At 37.3% G+C, this 23992-nt stretch overlaps 1 protein-coding gene across 5 annotated transcripts in view; it reads right to left on the bottom strand.

Moving 5' to 3' along the window:
• Positions 1-9918: 9918 nt before the first annotated feature.
• Positions 9919-23992, bottom strand: part of ZNF326 (zinc finger protein 326) — a 37452-nt gene continuing 23378 nt past the window's right edge. For all 5 annotated transcript variants that reach the window (XM_045478201.1, XM_045478200.1, XM_045478203.1 and 2 more), the window contains exons 8-12: positions 18838-18985; positions 17433-17532; positions 14895-15025; positions 12767-12862; positions 9919-10818 (exon numbers count right to left, since the gene is read on the bottom strand). In XM_045478201.1, coding sequence (XP_045334157.1) covers positions 10450-10818; positions 12767-12862; positions 14895-15025; positions 17433-17532; positions 18838-18985 — 844 coding nt within the window. In that variant the 3' untranslated portion in view covers positions 9919-10449. The remainder of the gene's footprint in view (positions 10819-12766; positions 12863-14894; positions 15026-17432; positions 17533-18837; positions 18986-23992) is intronic.

The following is a 23992-nucleotide window of genomic DNA, read 5'->3' as shown; positions in this document are numbered from 1 at the left end:
CTTTTTCTCGTTTCATCTGCTTTTTTTTTTTAAGTTACAATAATAGACTTCCTAATGTACTGAGCTACATTAATAGATGATGCTCTATGCTTTGGATAAACCCTACTTTGCCATGACACATTTTCTTGGATTTAATTTGCTAATGTTTTTTCAATGATTCTATTTTCTCCTGAGATTGGTCTATAGTTATCTTTGCTGGACATTATGGAATAAGCGTTCTGCCAGTCTCAGAGACCAAATCGAGAGGTATTTCAGATTTCTGTATAATCTGGAAAGGCTTAAAGAAATTCTTCCTTAAAGTTTTGTATGGTTTTGTTTCATTTTAAATGCAAGCATTTGGAGGACCATGTGTTCTGACTAGATTTTATTAATTGATTGCTATCCATAATTTCTGGCTTATTGCACTGTGATAGCAGGACAGAGCCTATACATAATTTCTTGTGGCCTGCTTCATGGTCATTTCTCACAGTATTTGAAAAGAAGTTCTCTGTAACTATTGAAGTTTCTGAATTATATAGTTCAAAACCTGTGTCCTCAATTTTAAACTCTTCAGTCAATAATTTCTAAAAGAGTTGTGTTCAAATATCTCGTTCTAATTGCAAATTTGTCAGTTTCTCATCAACAGTTTTTCATTATAATTTGAAATCATGTTGTTGTGCATAGTTTTGAGTTAATTTCTGAATCCTTCCATGTTCTTGATTTTTTTTTTTTTAATGTCTTCATTGTGCCCTGTCTCTTAAAATGACAGTTTAGCTCAAGATAGAATTCTAAATTCAAAGTAATTTTCCCACACAACTTTAATGTTTATTTTTGAGAGGGGGGAGGAGCAGAGAAAGAGGGAGACACAGAATCTGAAGCAGGCTCCAGGCTCCGTACTGTCAGCACAGAGCCCAATGCAGGGCCTGAACTCACAAACTGCAAAATCATGACCTGAGCCAAAGTCGGATGCGTAACCAATTGAGCCACCCAGGACCCCATTCCCACACAATTTTAAAAATTAACAGTTGTCTTCCAGCACGCCAACATACAGATGACAAATCTGAGACCAATGTGATCCTTTCCCTTTATAGGTATATTGTTTCTCTTTAGAAATTTTGAGATTGTTCTCATAATCCTAGGATTACACAAATTTAGTCGGAATATGTTTTAAGTGTTCATCTCCTTTTTAATTATTTTTCCTCAGTACTTAGAACTTTTAATATATGGCCAGTCTTTTATCAGAAAAACATTTTTTTCCTATTATTTCTTTACTTTTTCTGTTATCGACTTCTGAACCTCCTATACATATACATATATTCAATCATTCAAAAGTATTTACTGAGCATTTCATGCACTGGTACTGTGATAACATGCAGGATTTTCAATGCTAAACTTCCTACACATATGGCTCCAGACCTCATGAAGTTTCATTTTATCTTTTTTAAACACTTATTTATTTTGAGAGAGACAGCACACATGCAAGTGGAGGAGGGGCAGAGAGAGGGAGAGAGAATCCCAAGCAGGCTCCTTGCTGTCAGCACAAAGCCCAGTGTAGAACTTGACCCCAGGAACTGTGACATCATGGCCTGAGCCGAAATCGAGAGTCAGACACTCAACCGTGTGAGACCCACAGGGGCCCCCATGAAATTTCATTTTAAATGGATGGTGTTTATCTGAATCTTCTACATCTCAACTTTTCTCATAATTTCCACCTATTTGACCTATTCTTATATGAGTCTGGAAGTATCCCTCAGCTTAAAATTCTAGCTCAGTAATTTGATTTTCAGCCATGTTTATTCAACTACTTGGCCTAAAATAGATTTTTATTTCAGCAGTTATTTTTTATTTCCAAGATATTTCTTTCTCATAGCAGTTTGCATTTTTTTAAACTAGTGCAATAACCTCTAAAATTTCTTTGGAGAGTATAATGATATGTAACACTGTATCTAAGAATTATATAGAAAACTTATACTTATTGCTATTTTTACATATATTACTAAATTTGCTTTAGTATGTACTAAAATATTTTAAAGTTTTGTTTTCCCTGAATTGTATCCTCAGGATTATTTCTGCTTATTAAGTATACTACCTATTTTTCGTGTTGCTTTCTTCCTTAAACATCTGTTGCTTCTGTGTTGTCTATTATTGATAAATGAGAAACAAGGGGTCAGCAAACTTTTCTGTAAAGGGCCAGTTAATAGTATTTTAGGCTTTTAAGGCCGTATTAGATATCTGTCACATATTGTTGTTTCCACAACCCTTTAAAAATGTAAAATCCACACAACAACAGGCAGTAGGAGGCTTACAGATGGTAGTCTGTGAAACTACTAGATTTTTCAGTTTTAATACCTGGAGTTTATTCTCTCCATTTGAGTGAAATACCCTGGCAGATTTTGATTACAAGTAACCTGGCATTTTAATTGTATGAGAGAGGAGGGAGGGGCAGTCAGTAAGAAAATGGGAAATGGACAGCCACCAGGTTTTTCTGTTTGCCTGTTTTCTAAGTATGAGGAATCAGAGCTCTTTGTGGGATCCACAAAACACCTAGGGCACTACCACACTTTGATGGCTGCTGTATATATGCTCTGGGAGTCTACTACATCAGAAGTTACACTCTGATGGGCAAACCGCAAGCTGTGATATGACTTTATCTTGGAAGAATATCATAGACTAAGGCTTCTGAGCCAGGGACTAGCGTCACTATTCAAGTCCTTTAATAACATGGCTTACCATGCTACAGCCAGCCACTCTCACAGCTACCTCTAAAACATGGAGGCACTTCCTTAACTTTCATCTCGATGTGACTGTGCCTCTCTGTTTCACCAAGATCTGGTTCCTTCTTTTATATCTTGTAGAAATGCTTCGCAGCAACCTTGTTGTCTTTCCATTGTGGTTACGAATTTACTGTTATTACTTGCATTTTTTATCATTGTCTGTTCTGTAATTTTAATAGAACTTCAGAAGATAATGACTTGATTCCAGTATGCCATTTTAATCTAGACCTCTCCCCAAATTCATAAATTATATTCCTCTAATAACTAAGCAGCTTATAGTTGTTCCCTTACACACTCTTAGTCACCAAGAAAGCCATCTCTTATCACCATCAACTCTGCCTCACCCCTACCTCTAACACAGTCTTTTAAAAAATTTTTTTCTAAGGCAATCCCTATCAAAATAATGCCAGCATTCTTCACAGAGCTAGAACAAACAATCCTAAATTTGTATGGAGTCAAAAAAAAAAAAAAAAAGAAAAAGAAAAAAAACCCCGAATAGCCAAAGCAGTCTTAAAAAAGAAAACCAAAGCAGGAGGCATCACAATCCCAGACTTCAAGCTATACTACAAAGCTGTAATCATCAAGACAGTATGGTACTGGCACAAAAACAGACACTCAGATCAATGGAACAGAATAGAGAACCCAGAAAAAGACCCACAAACATATGGCCAACTAATCTTTGACAAAGCAGGAAACAATATCCAATGGAATAAAGACCGTCTCTTCAGCAAATGGTGCAGGGAAAACTGGACAGCGACATGCAGAAAGATGAACCTGGACCATACACAGGTTCTTATACCATACACAAAAATAAACTCAAAATGGATGAAAGACCTAAATGTAAGACAGGAAGCCATCAAAATCCTAGAGGAGAAAGCAGGCAAAAACCTCTTTCACTGTAGCTGCAACAACTTCTTACTCAACACATCTCCAGAGGCAAGGGAAACAAAAGCAAAATTGAGCTATTGGGACCTCATCAAAATAAAAAGTCTGCACAGCAAATGAAACAATCAGCAAAACTAAAAGGCAGCCAATGGAATGGGAAAAGATATTTGCAAATGACAGATAAAGGGTTAGTATCTAAAATTTATAAAGAATTTATCAAACTCAAGACCCAAAAAATCCAGTGAAGAAACGGGCAAAAGACATGAATAGACACTTCTTCAAAGAAGACATCCAGATGGCCAACCAACACATGAAAAAATGTTCAACATCACTCATCATCAGGAAAATACAAATCAAAACCACAATGAGATACCACCTCACACCTGTCAGAATGGCTAACATTAACAAAACTCAGGAAACAACAGATGCCGAGGATGTGGAGAGAAAGAGGAACCCTCGTGCACTGCCAGTGGGAATGCAAACTGATGCAGCCACGCTGGAAAACAGCATGGAGGTTCCTCAAAAAAATTAAAAATAGAGGGGCGACTGGGTGGCTCAGTTGAGCATCTGACTTCGGCTCAGGTCATGATCTCACGGTGTATGAGTTCGAGCCCCGCGTTGAGCTCTGTGCTGACAGCTCAGAGCCTGGAGCCTGCTTCGGACTCTGTGTCCCCCTCTCTCTCCATCCCACCCCTGCTTGTGCTCTGTCTCTGTCTTTCAAAAATGAATAAACATAAAAAAAAAAATTAAAAATAGAACTACCCTACAACCCAGCAACTGCACTACAAGGTATTTATCCAAAGGATACAGGTGAGCTGTTTGGAAGGGGCACTTGCAGCCCAATGTTTATAGCAGCGCTATTGACAATAGTCAAAGTATGGAAAGAACCCAAATGTCCATCAATGGATGAATGGATAAAGAAGATGTGGTATATATATGTATGTGGTGTATATATATATATATATATATATATATATATATACATACACAATGGAGTATTTCTCGGCCAATCAAAAGGAATGAAATCTTGCCATGTGCAACAATGTGGCTGGAACCAGAGTGTATTATGCTAAGCAAAATTAGTAAGAGAAAGACAAATATCATATGACTCACTCATATAAGGAATTTAAGATACAAAACAGATGAACATAAGGGAAGGAAAGCAAAAATAATATAAAAACAGGGAGGGGGCAAAACATAAGAGACTCTTAAATGCGGAGAACAAACAGGATTGCTGGAGGGGTTGTGGGAGGGGGAATGAGCTAAATGGGTAGGGGGCATTAAGGAATCTACTCCTGAAATCATTGTTGCACTGTATGCTAATTTGGATGTAAATTTTAAAAATTTAAAAAATAAATAATAAACATTTGAAAATAATTTAAAAAAATTTTTTTTAATTTAAGAAAAATTAGGAAAATCAGATGGGGAAAGGAAGGCAGAAAGAGACTACCATAACTGCTTCTGAGGAGGTCCAAATTGATGGCAGCAGGGACTGAATTAACCACACCCAAGGGTCTGCCCTCCAGCCTTGCAGTCCCCCTTGATTTTGTGTATCAAATAGAGAAGTTATCAGGGTAAGGACTATCTACCAAATAAAGTCACATTGTTAATTTATAATATGAACTATTAACTGTCACATGAGCTAAAATACTTCTGGCCGGCATGACTACTCCATTTTCTGTCCATCAGCAGAACTACAAGGGATTCCAAATGTCAATCAAAAGTTTGTTGGGGGACCTGGGTAGCTCAGTGGGTTAGGCATCTAGCTCTTGATTTCATGAGATCAAGCCCCGAGTTGGGCTCTGTGCTTACCGTGTGGAGACTGCTTAGGATTCTCTCCAACTCTTTCTGCCCCTTCCCCACTTGTGCGCTCACCCATGCTCTCTCAAAATAAACGTTTCTTTTAAAAAGTTTGTCAATGGGGTGCCTGGGTGGCTCAGTCAGTTAAGTGTCTGACTTCGACTCAGGTCATGATCTCCTGGTCTGTGAGTTCGAGACGCCTGGAGCTCTGTGCTGACAGCTCAGAGCCTGGAGCCTGCTTCCAATTCTGTCTCCTTCTCTGCCTCTCCCCCACTAACACTCAGTCTCTCTCTCAAAAATAATTAAACATTAACAAATATTTTTTTTTAAAATAGTTTGTCATTAAAGCCTCTGAAATGTACACTCAAAAATGGTTGAAAGTGGTAAGTTTTAAGTTTTGTGCATTTTAAATACATATAAAGTTTGTATTCACAGTAAGGACAATTTGGTAGGCAAAGTAAATGTCAAATAATATAAGCCTGATAATAAGATAACCTGATACTATGTATCTCTAAATAAGAACAACCTTGCCAATAAAAAGTGAATTCTCAGATACTATTTAACATGCATAGCCAACATTTGCCTTTGTAGTTCTTTTTTCTGTATGTCCATGATTTTTGGTACACAAATTTCTGCAGATATTTTATTTTCACCTCATTCTTCGGATTAATGCTTTTTTAAAAGATATATTACATAATATACTATTATAAAATATAATACATATATTTGAAAATGTAAGTCTATTTTATAATAAGCTATAGTATTACGAAATATAAATATAACATCTAGATGTTATAACACAGATTGTAGTTAAATCTTGGCAATCCTAGGACCCACTGCCTCCTGATGCAGGATCATAAATTCAAATGTTTACAGGCACAGGCAGTTAATATAAATAAGTTAAGACTGACATACAAGGTTGGAGAAGCAGGCAAGGTACAAAACATATAGAACCACAGATGTCACACTAAAAGGATCTCTGGATGTTACACTGACATGTATAAAAAGCCACTGAAGGATTTCAAGTAGGGGAATGATGCAACAGAGAGCTCCTTGTTATATGGAAAAACTGTTAGTCCTACTATTAGAATTTTTTTTTCCTACTATTAGAATTTCATGGGGGCACCTGGGTGGCTCAATTGGTTAAGCATCTGACTTTGGCTTCGTTGGTTCGTGAGTTTGAGCCCCGCATCGGGCTGTCTGCTGTCAGCACAAAGCCCGCTTAGGATCCTGTGTCTCCCTCTGCCTTTCCCTTGCTCACTCATTTTCTCTCTCTCTCTCAAAAATAAACAAACATTAAAAAAAAAAAAAAAAAAAAACTTCACATACTTGTAAGAATTACATAATCCAATGGGAGAAAAAAACAAAAACAAGAACAAGACCCAGTTTTCTCACTCCTAGAGATTTGAAACAGGCCATTCTAATGCTTTTGTAAAATATTATAGAGAGAGGTGCCTGCGTGGCTCAGTCCATTGAGTGCTGGACTCTTGGTTTTGGTTCAGATCATGATCTCATGGTTTGTGGGGTCAAGCCCCACATTCAGCTCCACCTGACAGCACTGAGCCTGCTTGGGATTCTCTCTCTCCCCCTCCCTTTGCCCCTCCCCCACTTATGCTCTCTCCTTCAAAATAAATTTTTAAAAATGAATTTTTTTAAACAGAAGACAACCATGGCTGGAGAGAAGAATAGCATGATATAAAGCAGGAATGCTAGGCCAGGCCTGATTGCTATAAGGAGTTTAAATTGTACAGATACAAAAAGAAGCAGGAGACTAGTATTACCTGAATTCTATTTTTAGAAAATTACACTTGTGTGTGGAAAACTGAAGCTAGCAGGGTAAGAGTAGAAACGAGATTAGTTAACAAACTATTTTAATAATCCAGGTAAGAGATGATGGCGACTTGAACTGGGAATGGTAGTAGCAGATGTGGAAGCAGACAGATAAAATTTGGAAGTAGAAAACTCAGACTTTCCAGTAGCCTGGAGGTAGGAGGTGATAAAAAGGGAAGAATATAGGACGATCCCTAGGCATCTGGCTTAACCAACTGTGTAAATCATATATAAATTTCTTTGGCTATTGTAATTACATGTTTTCTTTTTCTTTAATGTTTATTTATTTTGAGAGAGAGCATGTGCATTCACATGAGTGGGGGAGGGCATCTCACATACTATGAGATCATGACCTGAGCTAAAATCAAGAGTCCGACACTTAAACAACTGAGCCACCCAGGCGCCCCACGTTTTGTTTTTTAATAAACACACAAGTAACACTTGGATAACAGAAGTTGAAAGTTAAAAGATATCATACAAATCCTTATCAGAAAAGTATTGAAAATATAAACTTTAAGGATCACAAAAATTAATCTGCCAGCAAATTAAATTGCCTAACTACAGGGGTGCCTGAGTGGCTCAGTCGGTTAAGATCCCACTTCAGCTCAGGTCATGATCTTGCGATCCAGGAGTTCGAGCCCCACATTGGGCTCTGTGCTAACAGCTCAGAGCCTGGAGCCTGCTTCAGATTCTGTGTCCCCCCCTCTCTCTGCCCTTCTCCCACTCACACTGTCTCTGTCTCAAAAATAAACATTAAAAACATTTAAAAAATGAAACAAATTGCCTAACTACAAATTATCTAACAGGATATACATAAATTTGAATTTCTAAATTAAGTAAAGTTAACAAAATATACTTTATTAATAATACTTTGCAAATAAGCTAGTCTGAATGAAGGTTTCTGTATGTTTCCCACAAGTATTGCTACCCACATGTTCTTTCTCTCTTACTCTACAACATTTATAGGTGACCTGGCTGGCTCAGTAGGTGGAGCAGGCTACTCTTGACCTCAGGGATCGAGCCCTACACTGGGTGTAGAGATTACTTTAAAATCTTTAAAAAACAAATAAAACTGGGGCACCTGGGTAGCTCAGTTGGTTAAGTGTCTAACTGTTGATTTTGGCACAGGTCCTGATGTCGTGGTTTGTGGGATTGAGCCCCGAGTCGGATTCTTCACTGACAGCATGGTATATGCTTGAGATTCTCTCTCCCTTTATGCCCTTCCTGCACACACATGCACACTCTCTAAATAAATAAACATTTTTAAAAATTAATAAAATTAAATTTAAATTAAAATAAAATAAAACATTTACTTAGAAGTTGTTATACAGATTCTTGTTATTCAGGATTCTTTCCAAATGTTTAAAACCTCAAATTGCTAGGGACATTCTTTTTTTAAAAAAACACCCACTTAGTGCCAAGAGAACCCACTAATTATACCTCAAAGGGATCTGTTCTCTTTTTACCTTACCCTTCCACAAGTATTTTTAAATAAAGTAGAAACTAAATAAATGAGAAACAGAAGGTCGATCAAGTCCTATTATCCTTAAAATTTTAACTCCTGAGCGCAAAAGCTTTCTTAAGCCTATTTAGGTAAATACAGACTCTTAGATAGGATCCCAATTTTCTCCAGTCGTATTTGGCTCTAAATCCCTATAAATGGATACAAATGACTTAAAGCTTAACGATAAGCAAATCTAGCCCACAACACAGCCTCCAAAAATATAATTTTAAAAGTTTTGTTGTATGCAAAAAAGTGAAATTCTACAAATGCCTATATATTCACACACTCAATGCCTTAAGATTACTTAATATTCCTATATATTCATCCATTCAATGCCTCAGTATTTTGAGAAGCTATTTTATTTCATTGAGTCCCCCTCCAGAGTAAAGATTCAAAGAAATAAGAGCACTATTTTTCAGTGACATAGATGGTCATTTGAAAATAGGCCATCTGGGGGCAACTGGGTGGCTCAGTCGGTTGAGCTTCCAACTTCGGCTCAGGTTATGAGTTCGAGCCCCACGTGGGCTCTGTGCTGACAGCTCAGAGCCTGGAACCTGATTCAGATTCTGTGTCTCCCTCTCTCTCTGCTCCTCCCCTGCCCTCCCTCACTCTCTTAAAATAAATAAACATTAAAAAAAAAAAAAAAAGTTAAAGAAAATAGACCATCTGTCAGTCTCATCTCTTTTTCAGTATGTAAGCTGAAAGAAGTTTTTTTAAACTATAAAAAGTTTTTTTTAAAAAGGAGAGAAATATTCAGGAAAGAAATACTTGTTTTTTAGAAAAGTGATTACTTTTGCTTCTTGGTTCTTCAGCTACAAACAGACATGACAAAAGAACTAACACAACTATAAAAAATTATTTGTATTCAAATGTATTTTCAAGACTTCAAGATCTGACATAGGCACAAAGAAAAGAAAGGAATTAAAACAAGTATAAACAAGTCAGTTATGGACTGACCTCAACTTGAAATATGTTAAAAAATATTTTAGTAGTACTTTTAAAATGATGGAAGTAAATTTCTTCAACTCTTCTCAATCATCTCGAAATATCCGTGAGCTAAACTCCTACATTAAGGCAAAATCTCATTTTAAATACTAATTTAATTGATGAATCATTTCATTTAAAATTGCTAATCCAGGGAAAGAGTTTTTGTAAAAAACGTTTTATTGCTACAAAGGGAAACATGGTCACAAAAAGCCTTTAAGCGTATCTTAACGCAAATTACTATTCAATGTCCAATGCAGTAAAAAAATACACAGTCAGAGCACAAAATACTTGCCCAATTTATCTCTTCTAGGGTAAGTATTGAAAACATTAATGCACACTTGAATATATACTCCCAACAGCAGCATTTAAGTTCAAATGATTAGAATAGATATACTAACAATACACATCTGTTATCCTTAACACCAATTAAAGTAATAAAAATTAAGCTTAAAAATTATACAAACAATTTATCTAATCTAAGTTGGTAACTATAAAAACTAAACTAAAATAGTCTTAACCTCATTTTATTAAACAAATGCCAAACATTTAGAAATTATATAAAACAAATCTGAATGTGTGGAATGCATGCAACATGGGTGTTAACTCTCATATTTTAAACTATTAAAATTCTTACCCTTTTCCACATTACGAGAGAAATTTAAAGCTTCTTTTAAATCTAATACCTTCTATTTAATTTTCTTCAGGCTGGTCAACAGGGAAGTCAACAGGCTTTTCCTTTGCTGCTTCTTCCTCTACTTCCTCTCCTTCCCCCACCCCTCCCTCCCCCACTGCTTCTCCCTCCCCAGCTGCCTCTCCTTCCCCCACTGCCTCCTGGTCCCCTGCTTCCTCTGTGTCTCCCACTCCCTCCACTCCTCCTCCTTCTCCCACTTCCTCTGCTTCCTCCACTTCTTCTACTTCCTCTACTTCCCCCACTTCCTCCACTTCCTCCTCCTCCTCCTCCTCCTCTTCAATAGGTTCATCAATCTTTTCTTCCTCCTCCTCATCTCCTTCTATTTGTTGATCTTGAGAGTGATCTTGAATTTCAAAAGGATTCTCACCCTAAAAACATGAGGAAAAATAGCTTTTAAAATCAGCATATTCATTTTTGTTACCAGTGCAATTTTTATTTGCTGTAACATCAAAAATAAATACAATCTGAAGCTTTTTAACTTACGACAAATCATGACATATTTGTTCAGTACCTATTTCATACCAAAGTGGATAAATAAATCAATGAAGTCATGTCTTTATATTCCATAAACTGGAACGCTTAAAGGCCACATTTTCCTAACCTAATTTCTAAAATCATATGCATATGACAAAAGCAAATATGTGGGTTCTGGTAGAAACAGATAGAGATTTATGTCCTACTTAATTACACCAGGATTCAATGTACTTCTGTGGTAGGATCTCTGAAAACAGGTTAAGAGTGGAAAAGCTTTGGGGCGTCTGGGTGGCTCAGTCGCTTAAGCGTCTGACTTCGGCTCAGGTCATGATCTCACAGTTCATGGGTTCGAGCCCCCACGTCAGGCTCTGTGCTGACAGCTCAGAGCCTGGAGCCTGCTTCGGATTCTGTGTCTCCCTCTCTCTCTGCCCCTCCCCTGCTCATGCTCTCTCTCTGTATCAAAAATAAGTAAACATTCAAAAAAATTTTTAAAGAAAAAAAGTGGAAAAGCTTTGAAACAGTCACTGTAGGAAGCACATTACATCGGTTGGTAATGCGCAAAATTACTGTGAACTGCAGAGAAAATCTGGCAAACACAGCAATGGTACAATTCCATGATAGTTGCAGCGAGACAGTCTAACCACAGAGGGCATAGTGCTGGGAATTGGTAAGTGGTGGAAGAATGAGTGAGGACTTTTGGAATGGCAGCACTGCATTGTTGGAAGGACTGACCATGAGTATCCAGGCGAGGGGGTGAAGGTAGAAACAGTTGAAGAAATGGGATAAATTGATGAACTGATTATATCTTCATAGGACAAAGATTTAAAAAGATATTCTGTCAGACTGAGAGCACTTAAAAGTTGAAAGAGTTTTTAAGACATGATCAGAGCTGACCATGGGCAGAGGATGTTCTGGGGAATAACATCAGGGAACACAGCAGACAGGAAAGCTGAACAAAGGGATACCATTGAGTAACGCGACCCCAGTGCTTCTTGAATTTTAACATGTTTCTGAATCAATTGGGGTCTTGCTCAAATGCAACTCTCCATTTCTAATGAACTCCCAGGAAATACCAATATTGCTGGTCCATGGATCACATTCATAGTAAAAAATTCTAGAAGAGTTCTCCTTAGTTTAGGTACTTTCTACATAATATGCACATGTGGTAAGCTAAGGAAGCCTACTGCTGTCTAGCTGAACCAGTTAACAGAAGCTGGGGAGATAAAAGTTTATCTAATTTGGAAGTGAAATACAGGGAGCACCTGGGTGACTGTGTCAGTTAAGCGTCTGATTCTTGGTTTCGGCTCAGGTCATGATCTCACAGTGCGTGGATTTGAGCCCCATTATCAGGCTCCACAGCTGGCAACTCGGAGCCTGCTTGGGATGCGCGCGCGCGCGCTCTCTCTCTCTCTCTCTCTCTCTCTCTCTCTCTCCCCCTCTCTGCCCCTCCCCCACTCACACCAGCGCTCTCTCTCTCTCTCTCTCTCTCTCTCAAAATAAAATAAACTTAAGGTCCACAGTAACTACACATGTTAAGACATATCCCTCAAGTCCTCCTTTGTTTAAAAATCAAGAATAAAGCTAACATTATGATCTGCTATCAGACTCCTGAATCTCTCTCAAATGATCCACGGTGAGAAAGAAATGAGAGAGGAATGACTTATTGTTCCCTCTCCCAACAAATCCCAACAATTAGGAAAAACAATGTTTTTACCTATATGCAAGATATTAAGTAAAAGTCTTCCTAATGTTGCACTATATTTAAATATCAGTTACTATGTCACCATTTGATTATAAAGATACTACAATGTAACCTAAAAAGGTTTTGCCCTAAAGTCTTACCTTAACGAAACGTTCATATCGTGCCTTCACTATTGGATTATTTAAAATGCTTGTAGCAGTCAAGACACTCTCTCTTTTTATTTGTTCTTTATAAGCCTATGAAAAATAGAACACAGTGAGGTACCTGAAAACCATGCCATGAAAATATTTCTATAATTAAAACAACATTGGGTGCGCCTGGGTGGCGCAGTCGGTTAAGCGTCCGACTTCAGCCAGGTCACGATCTCGCGGTCCGTGAGTTCGAGCCCCGCGTCGGGCTCTGGGCTGATGGCCCAGAGCCTGGAGCCTGCTTCCGATTCTGTGTCTCCCTCTCTCTCTGACCCTCCCCCGTTCATGCTCTGTCTCTCTCTGTCTCAAAAATAAATAAAAACGTTAAAAAAAAAAATTTAAAACAACATTGTATGCTCAAATTGCTACATTTAAATTATTTCTCTCCTGGCAAATTAAGCTATAAAGCAACAACTACTGTGACCACAATCTAAACCATCCATGATTAACATAATGAAGATTCAATAAGCCAATCAGACTCATTCACTCAGTTACTACATATGACACATCTAGGTCTACTAAACAGTTGCTCTCCTTTCTACTATACATGCACTTTCCCCCACCCTAACCTATTCTAACTACTAATTTTCATGCTATCAAAAGCGAACAATTTTTCATACTGCTAGACTAGTCTTCCTCTGGGCTATAGTTAGTCTAAGACTGTATTATACAAAGGAGGACAGGTTAATATGAAATGTCTAGTTGCCAGGGCGCCTGGGTGGCTCAGTCAGTTAAGCATCCGACTTCAGCTCAGGTCATGATCTTGTGTTCCATGAGTTCAAGCCCTGCATCGGGCTCTGTGCTGACACTTCAGAGCCTGGAGCCTGCTTCAGATTCTGTGTCTTCCTCCCTCTCTGCCCCCCCCCCCCCACTCACGCTCTGTCTCTGTCTCTCAAAAATGAATAAATGTTAAAAAAAAAAAAAATTTCTGGGGGCGCCTGGGTGGCTCAGTCGGTTAAAAGGCCGACTTCGGCTCACGTCTTGATCTCGTGGTTCGTGAGTTCAAGCCCCGTGTCAGGCTCTGTGCTGACAGCTCAGAGCCTGAAGCCTGTTTTAGATTCTGTGTCTCCCTCTCTCTGACCCTCCCCTGTTCATGCTCTGTCTCTCCCTGTCTCAAAAATAAATAAAACGTTAAAAAAAAAAAAAAAAAAAAGTCTAGTTGCCAAAAAAGTGTCAAAGGAATGCCAAAAGAGAAGAGAAAGGACGAAGATTTTTAAAAGATTATATGTGCTCAAAGTGACTAACCAAGTCTAAGTTAAATGAAAATCACATCAATACAAAATATGAATTTAAGACTCAGGTGTGCTCTATTTAAAACTTAAGCCTTTAATATTTGAATTTTTAAGTTTGCTTCTCAAACAAGCTAGTTTCTCACAATATAAACATTTATTTGAAATAAACTGGACTAAATAAAACCAACCAATTTAGAAGCAGAAATATGCCAATCAAAAAGAAAACATTACATTTTTCCTAGAATATTTTAGTAAATTCTACTCAAAAATGTAACAATAGATAGTAACTAGTAATGCTAGTTTTTTTTTTTTATTTTTCCCAGCCATCAGAAAAATGTAGGTTATGATTAAATCTTTCCGTTTTGTTCTAAAACACACACTCTCTCTCATAAAACTGTTTTGAACCAACTTAAAAAAGTGTTAATGAAAAAAACAGTTCAATAGCTATGATTTCCTGAATGCTTACACTATGTGTCAGGCACTATTTTAAGTGTCTTTTCTATTGTAAGTAACTTAATCTTTAAACAGTCATGCAAGAGTAGAATGATTATCTAACCCCATTTTACAAGTAAGGAAACTTGGACAAAGAAAAGCTAATTTACTTGTTTAACACATCATGTACTGGACCAGGATTCAACCCAGGACTTCTTGCTCCAGAGCCCAATCTTAACCACCATGCTTAACTTAACTACTAGGCTACACTGCCTCTCTAGTTATCTTTACAGTTTTTCACACATGAGATTAATAGGACTGTATGTAAGCAGGTAGGTGTGAAACAATAGCCTTTAAAGGACAATAAAGGATTAATGAACACTTCAATGACTTCATCAAGACAGGTCAAAACTTACCTGCTTCCCTTTGATATGATCAGGAGATTTTAAGTGCTGCTGCACTGAACTATGCAAAGCAGGGATATACACACTGCATGCGCTGCAGTGAACAGTCTCCACTTTCATCATGTGATCATCTGCAGTAACACCTACAAAAGAAAGCCAGTTATTAATAAGTAATGATTCATATATTCTTATTTTTGACAAAATGAGTTTTTATTATTTCGTTTCTATGGTTATTTATACCCCCTTCTTCCAAAAAGAAGATCAAGATATGTAGGTTATGTTGAGTTTTTCTACTACGTTTCATAAATCTGGATATATAGATTAAAACTAGGATAACAGATTAAAATTATAAAGTAGAATTACATTATATTTCCTTGCATATTCTACAATCCTGCTCTGAGTCCCAGGGGTCTGTCCCCCAAATATATAATATAAAAGAAGACAAATGTTGATTTTTGTACTAAAAAAAAGAATTTCCATAATAAATATGAGTAGGCAAGGATAGGGAAAAAGAGGTCAAAATTGGGATTCACAAAAAACAAAATATATGTTGGACCTTGAAAACTGTGATCAAGATTTATTACAAGCGAAGTTACAACATATGCAAGGGAAAGGTGAGAGAAAATGGCACTTTGTGGGAGTTCCAAGTAATTCAATATAGCTGGGGCACTGAGAATAAAGAAGGGACAAAAGAGACAAAAAGAGCAGGGCCTATATCATGGAGAACTTTGCATGCCAGGCATAGGAATCTGAAGTTTATCCTATAGAGGATGGAGACCCAGTTAAACTTCTTGAAGTACTACAATCATGTAGTAGACTTAAGAGATAAGACTGAAAGTAAGGGCACTAGTTAGGAAAATAATACAACTGCCAAGAGAACGATAAAGACTTGAACAGATGCAATATTTAAAGAGGTAAAGAAGCAGACTTGGAAGATATTTAAAAGACAGAACCAATAAGATACAATGTTATAGATATAATAAAGTAAAATTACTTAGGACTAACTTTATACTTGTGGCTTAGATGGTGGGGCTACCTTCCAAGGAAAATGAAAGACCAGTCTTCTGAGTTTTTGTTTTCTTAATGGGGTGGAATAAGCCCAAAGAGCATACAAAATTTTTTTGATACGTTCCTTTTGTAAGACTGCTGAAGAGAAAGGCCAATAAGCATCTCGATATTCAAGAGAAGAGTTTAGAAGATAGATCTGTGTTAGACACAGAAGTATGTAAGTAATCAACACAGAGGAGATAGTTTAAGCTCTGAGATTAGATGAATCATAAGGAAGGAATATAAAAAGAGAAGATCATGGAACTGAAAACAGAATACTGGGAAATATCAACTTCTAAAAGCTTCATAGAGAGGGGCACCTGGGTGCCTCAGTTGGTTGAGCATCTGATTTTTTTATTTCAGCTCAGTTCATGATCTCAGTTCAAGCCAAGTCAGACTTGGTGTGGAAAGCACAGAGCCTGCTGGGGATTCTCTCTTCGCCCCTCCCCTGCTTGCTCTCTCTCTCTCTCTCTCTCTCTCTCTCTCTCTCAAAAATAAATAAATTCTTAAAAAAATAAAAATAAAATAAAATAAAAATAAAATAAAATAAAATAAAATAAAAACACAATAAGAAAAGGAATAAAGAACCTCAGGACAGTGAGATACCACAGAAACCAGGGGTGGAAACAGATTCACAAAAAATAGTGGAAAATGTTAGAGAAGTAAAATAATGATTCAGAAGAACCTACTGAATCACCCTACTGGTATCGGGAATCTCTGTCAGAGCAGTTTTGGTAGACCACTGGTAACATAAAGTGGTCTACTGTGGCGAAGTAGTAATGGGTAGTGAAGACACAGATCAGTATGGACTATGTTTTCAAGAAGAATGGTTGTTTAATAGGAAAGCAAGTTTTAGGGGAACTAGTATCTGTTTTTCTTTTCTTTTTTAAAGATGGAGATTTTTGGGGGCACCTGGGTGGCTCAGTCAGTTGAGCGTCTGACTTCAGCTCAGATCATGATCTTGCAGTTGATGAGTTCGAGCCTTGTGTCTGGCTCAGTGCTGACAGCTGGGAGCCTGGAGCCTGCTTCGGACTCTATGTGTGTGTCTCTCTCTCTGCCCCACCCCCTCTCGTGCTCTGTCTCTGTCTCAAAAATAAAATAAAATAAATTTTTTTAAAAGATGTAGTTTTTTTTTCTTTTTTAAAGATGAAAGCATAGGCTTCAAGGACAGAATCAAGAGGAATAAAAAGACAGAAAAACAGAAGAGTTCACTATTTGAGCAAAAGTCCTTAAAGAGATGAGAAGTGAGAAGACAGAATGTAAGAATTCACTTCCACCTAGAGGAAAAGCTGATTTTTCTTGTAAAACTGAAGTGAGAAGCATAATGGTAGGTAGTGATAAATTTGTAAACATGAGAAGAGGAAAAGGAGGTCACCTCTGATGACCTACTCACGGCTACCACATATGACTCGATCACACTAGTGGGTAGCATCTACACTGAAATAGATTATGGTAAGTAAAATATATGTGTTAATTTCTAATACACTTTGTTTAAATACTTACCTTCCATAACATCTTTTTCAATTATTTTAACTACTTCTGTTTGATTATTTGTCTGCTGTTTACGAATAGATGTTTTCTTGAATTTATTCACCATACATTCCTATAAAACAAAATAGGAAGAAACACAAAAAGTTTTCACTGAGCTTAGCATCAAACTCAGCCTATGGAAGATAACATCTGTTATATAAGAACTAATATCTGTCCTCAAGGAGTTTATAGTTCAGTTGAAAAAGACTATCATTAAATACAAATACAAATAAATTACTGGGATACTTACAAAAAATATTCACTTTCAAAGTGTGTTTTAGGCATAAAGAACAAGAGAAATCAAACAGAGCTGGAAGAGTTAAGAGAGGTCTTCTCAGGGCAGGTGGTACATTAAAGTCCTAAATGACAGGAACCAGTTAAGGAATGAAATTAACAGAAAGAAATTTCTGTAAAGGTACACAATTCTGCATGGATGGGGAAGAATCAATGATCACTGCATTTCTAACCTCCTAAAAATTCCATGTCTTTTGCCCAAAGTAACTATATGTACAATCAGCAGTCCAGCTCTAGCCTCTTCCTTAAACATCCCTGGCCCCAACTATCCTCACCTTTTCCAAACCCCCCTGCCTACACCCTCACTCCTGGTCCTCCGATTTAACTGTCTCATCTGTGTATAAATGAGTGTGTTCTTTCCAATTACTATGAGTTCACTAAGGGTGGTATCTGTGTCTTCAGTCCTTGCATAACACCTTTTGTTAAACAGTCAAGAAAAACTGTTGAACTAGTGACCACACACTGATAATAGAAAGGACACTAAACAGACATCAGCTCTCTAGCTCTGAATTCAGACTGCCACTTAACTGGAAGAGTCACTACACTGCTCTGAGCATGATCTTTCATGATAAAAAAGAACTGTGATGACGCTCAAATGAAATAATGAATGAAAGTACCCAGCACAACACTAGGTACACAGCAGACTCTCAACTTATGATAGCTGATTCTGCATCAAAAATCAGGTGTTAAAGGAATTCTTTTTCCTGACACCTCTGCCATAAACTACTGTAAAAACATAAAATATTCTCTCAAATTATAAATCTAAAATCTTTACAGAGGAATTCACATCTAGTTTTTTTAAAAAAAACTCTCTAAGTGACTCTTAAAAAGTGAGAACTGAGGGTTGATGGGGGGTGGGAAGGAGGGTAGGGTAGGTGATGGGCACTGAAGAGGGCATCTTTTGGGATGAGCACTGGGTGTTGTTTGGAAACCAATTTGACAATAAATTTCATATATTAAAAAAAAACTCTCTAAGTAAGTAGTCAATTAAATTTTTAGAAACTTGGAAGAGAGGTGGGAAACTGAAAAACTAAGAAATTAAAATACAAATAAAGTGCCTCTTGATTTAAAAACAGCTACTTACATGCAAAAACTCCATAACTACTTTATCAAATTTGGTTTGTTTCTGAATATGATCCAATGTTTCCTGGTGTGAAGAACTTTCCAGATGTAGCTCAATATCTTTTTCTTCAAACGTTCGGAATTTACAAAATGAACATGTGAATGCCATTCTATAAAGAAAAAAACGTTTTCCTTAAATATTGCCTTATTTACTGAGAGTTCATAAGACCATGCCAATAAAACTAATTTTACCAAAATAAATGATTTCCTTTATACCATCTTATGGTTGATCTAAATTTAGCTGAAGTCAGAAAAAACAGTATTTCTTTAAATATTTGGCCAACACTGCTATTATATACCACTTTGCAAATAATGGAATCAGTGGATCTATTTAATCTAGTCCTAAGCTATCCACTTCAAGTTTAGAGTTATAAAGCCAAAGCAAACTTCCAAAAATACCAACTTCTGAAGTTCCACTACTTATTTTTATACTCTGTTCCACTCTCAAGCTTGCAGTCCACTGAGGTAATAACCAACAAAGCCAGGTGAACATCAGACAACCATAATTCACTCCTTTGGAGCTGTTGGGTGACCAAAAACCCTACCTTCTAAGGACCACTTCAGGATGACTGACAAGCCTAGATAAACTTAGAAGCTCAGAAGCCACTCCAATATGAATTCCCCTTTTTTCTCCTATAAAGTGTTCCTATCTTATGTATTCTTTTTATTTCCTTTTCATTGAATTGTAACAATAGTTTCTTCATTGGTTTGTCTCTAGTCTCCCATTTTCCAATTAATTCTTTTTTTTCTTAATGTTTGTTTATTTTTGAGAGAGAGCAAGCGAGTGCACACAAAAGCCAGGGAGGGGCAGACAGACGGAGACACAGAATCTGAAGCAAGCTCCAGGCTCTGAACTGTCAGCACAGAGCCCAATGCGGGGCTCAAACTCACCAACCGCGAGATCATGACCTGAGCTGAAGTCAGATGCTTAACCAACTGAGCCACCCAGGTGCCCCTCTAATTAATTCCTTATATCACTATTATATTAATTTTCCTAGTTAAAACTTTGGGATCTGGAGCCTACTGTGGGTTTATATCAGAGCCCCCTTGTGAGACACTGGGCAAATTACTTGACTTCTCTGGATCACAGTTTTCTTATCTTAATGCAATGAGAACCCTTATATAGAAGTATCATTGAGGATGGAAAAAAAAAAGTATATAAAGCCCTTAGAACAGTTCCCGCCACACAGTAATAATTCAATTAATTAGTCACTTCCTAAAAGAGACAACAGCACTTTACTGGATTCACTGACTTAAGCATCATAAAACAAAGTCAAAACACTTTTAGCTGCCCTTAAAAAAAGTTTTTAATCTCTCCTATATCTTGTTGGCTTTACCCACTAAATACTTTTATTTTTTTTTTAAGTTATTTATTTTGAGAGAGACAGAGAACACAAGTGAGCACAAGAAAGGAAGGGCAGAGAGAGAGGGAAGGAAAATCCCAAGCAGGCTCCACACTGTCAGCACAGAGCCTAAAGTGGGACTCGATCTCACAAACCCTGAGATCATGACCTGAGCCAAAATCAAGAGTCAGACATTTAACCAACTGAGCCACCCAGGTGCCCCCCTACTAAATATTTATAAAGAAAAAATTTTTACGGTTTATTTACCTTTGAGAGAGATGGAGAGACAGAGGGGCAGAGAGAGAGGGACACACAGAATCCGAAGCAGGCTCCAGGCTCTGAGCTGCCAGCACAGAGACCGATGCGGGGCTCCAACTCACAAACCAAGAGATCACAACCTAAGCCGAGGTTGGACACTCAACCAACTGGGCCACCCAGGCGCCCCATCCCCCTACTGAATGCTTTTAACAGTATCTGGCACACAGTATGTCTTCATTAAATGTTCAAATTAAATCACACTTGCCAACCCCCACTAGAGCCCTGTTCAATCTACACAGCTTTCCATATCCAGAATATGAATGAAAGGTCCCTGTTTCCTTGCTGTAACCTCGAGCCATGCCCTCTACCAGGGCTGCCTAACAGCTCCTACCATTTATTTTATTTATCCTACCATTCCCAAGTCAGTTCAAATACTGCCTCCATCCATTTCCCTGATTTTCCTGCACTCCTACTGAGAAGTCACCTCCTGTAAGATCACTTTGTATTTCTCTTCTGGCACTCTTCCCTTTATATTATTGTTTGTTTATAGCTCTCACACCCCTGTCCCCTCCCCCCGGGCTCCCTCTACTCTATTATATTGAAAGCATTCAAATATCCAAAAAGAATGTATCGCAAGAATAGTTATTTATTGTCAGTCTCTTACCTTCCTAACTCAAAGCAAAACTGCTCTGATAAATTATAATAATTTTAGACTATTGTAAAGGATTCTTATTCTAAAATGACAACTTAATTGAACTGACATACTTTAGCTTATATGAGATTTATATTTACAGCTAAATATAAGTTCAGTTCTTTCATTTTCTCCAATTCACACATGTATATTAACACAGATATATCATATCCAAAGCTTTAGTTTTTTTAAACTTTTTTTAATGTTTATTTTTGACAGAGAGAGGGAGCACATGCGCGTGCGCACGTGTGCAGCGGAGGGTCAGAAAGAAGGGAAACAGAGGATCTGAGGCGGGCTGTGCACCGACAGCACAGAAGCCTAATTAATGTGGGGCTCAAACCCACAGCAAGATCAAGACCTGAGCCAAGGTCAGACATTTAACCAACTGAGGCACCGAGGCGCCCCCAAAGCTATAATTTTTAAAGGGGAAAGTATTCAGGGGTAAATAGCAAAATTAATCTCATAATGTAAAATCAGCTTCAGATTCCTATACACTTGAAACAAAGAGTTCATTTCACTGTTTTCACTAATCCCCTCACCCGTCAAAAGAAGGAATTCTTTTATTTATTTATTTATTTATTTTTAATCTTTAACGTTTATTTATTTTTGAGATAGAGAGAGACAGAGCATGAACAGGGGAGGGGCAGAGAGAGAGGGAGACACAGAATCGGAAACAGGCTCCAGGCTCCGAGCTATCAGCACAGAGCCCGACGCGGGGCTCGAACTCACGGACCGTGAGATCATGACCTGAGCCGAAGTCGGACGCTCAACCCACCAAGCCACCCAGGCGCCCCAAAAGAAGGAATTCTATCCACAGTGGCAGGGATACTGTCAAGGAACAAAACTACCTGCCTCTTAACACTAGAACTTCTTTTCATGGGTTAATTCTTAAGAAGCTTAATCCTATTGTTTCTCAGGTGGCAACAAATTAGGAGTAACATATCAGAAAGAGCACAGAAAAGGTTATTAAAGCTGGACAGAGATTACAGAAGTACAGCTTAAACAAAAGGGGTTTGAACTGCACAGGTGCCTTATACACAGATTTTTTATAGTATAGTTCTGTAAATGTATTTTCTCTTCGTTAGGAAAACCAAGTGGCTCGGTTGGTTAGGCGTCTTGACTCTTGATTCTGGCTCAGGTCATGATCTCACAGTTCCTGAGCTCCAGCCCCAGGTCTGGCTCTACACTGACAGCACAGAGACTGCTTGGGATTCTCTCTCTCTCCCTCTCTCTCTCTCTCTCTCTCTCTGCCCCTTCCCCGCTCACATGTGCTCTCTCTCTCTCAAAATAATAAACTTTAAAATATATATATTTTTTCTTTTCCCTAGCTTACTTTACTATAAGAATACAGTATATAATACAAATAACATACAGAATATGTTTATCAACTGTTTAAGTTCTCAGTAAGGCTTCCAGGCATCAGGTGGCTATAAGAAGTGTTGGAGGAATCCAAAGTTACAGATTTGTAACTCTGGAGAATTAGCACCCTGATCCCCCATGTGCTTTATGGGCCAAATGCAATACCTATCTCACTCAAATCAAAGACAGTCTAAGCAAACAAAAAAATCTGGGAATTCAGATGCAACTGAATTTTCTTTTACCACATTTTACATAAATAAAATCAATGTGTATGTTAAAACCAAATAGTAACAAAGAATATCCTGTTTAATATGAAAGAAAACGGACAACGTAAACATATCTCCATGGAAAGGTCTGCAGATGCTGCTCTTAAAATATTATTTTCTGAACTAAGATAAAGTTTTAGACATATAGAAAATTCACTTACATGTAATATTTCATTCCCCTCATGCTACACAAATTAACTTTTCAAGAGCAAAACTATGGTCTAAACAAAACATACACTGAATTTACTTTTTAAATTTTATAATCTTTATTTTCCTAACATAAGCAGCAATTTCAGAGAAAGATGATGAAAGAAGTATCAAATACTGTCCTTTTGAGAAATTTTCTTAGACGTTTTCATGCACAACTTTACACGTTATATATATATATTTTTTCTATTTTGCCTGCATTTTCTCCATGTTACTACAGGCTTTATAACCTTCATTTTCAACAATGGCCTAAGACCCCATAGAGGGATGTGTCAAAATTTACATATACTTGACTACTCTCTGTCACTGATATTTGTTTCATGTCTGGAGCTATTATAAATAATGCTGTAAAGGGCAGCTTTTTAGATTAAACTTCTTCTACTTTTACATTATCTTCCTGGAGAGATCATGGACTATAAAAAAATTCAAGACATTTTTAAGGACTGTTAAACTGCTTCCCAGTAGTTAAAACCATATTATTTGGTTACCAGCAATTATAAGTGTATGCTTTGATTGTATCCATGTTAGTAAATCAATGTTTCTTTTCTAATAAAATGCCATGCTATTATTTAAATTCCCAGTTTATCTTACAATGAGTTTCAGCGTTTCCCCTAAAACTATGAACTAGCTATTGTTCCTTCACCCAATCATATATTAGGCATCTTGTTTTTACTTCTTAAAAAATACTGGTTGGGTGATATTTACCTTAGATATTAACCATTCTTGTGTTTATAATATTTTCCAAGTCTGTCTGTTTTCAAGGTGTAAAGTTTTATTGAAACTAATGTGGTCATTATTTCCTTTGTAATTTAATCTACCACTTTTAAGCCTAGAAAAAAGACTTCTGCAGCAATTAAAATATTCTATTTTATTTTCCTGTTATTTTCCATTTTGTAGGTTCTTTAATCCAATGGATTCATCTTCACTGGTGTAAGAAGAGGATCGAAACTATTTTTCTTATTGTTGCAATTCTCCTTTTGTTTGCAACATTTG

The sequence above is a fragment of the Leopardus geoffroyi genome, chromosome C1, assembly GCF_018350155.1.
Source record: "Leopardus geoffroyi isolate Oge1 chromosome C1, O.geoffroyi_Oge1_pat1.0, whole genome shotgun sequence".
NCBI lineage: Eukaryota > Metazoa > Chordata > Mammalia > Carnivora > Felidae > Leopardus > Leopardus geoffroyi.
This window is presented reverse-complemented; position numbering and strand designations above follow the sequence as displayed.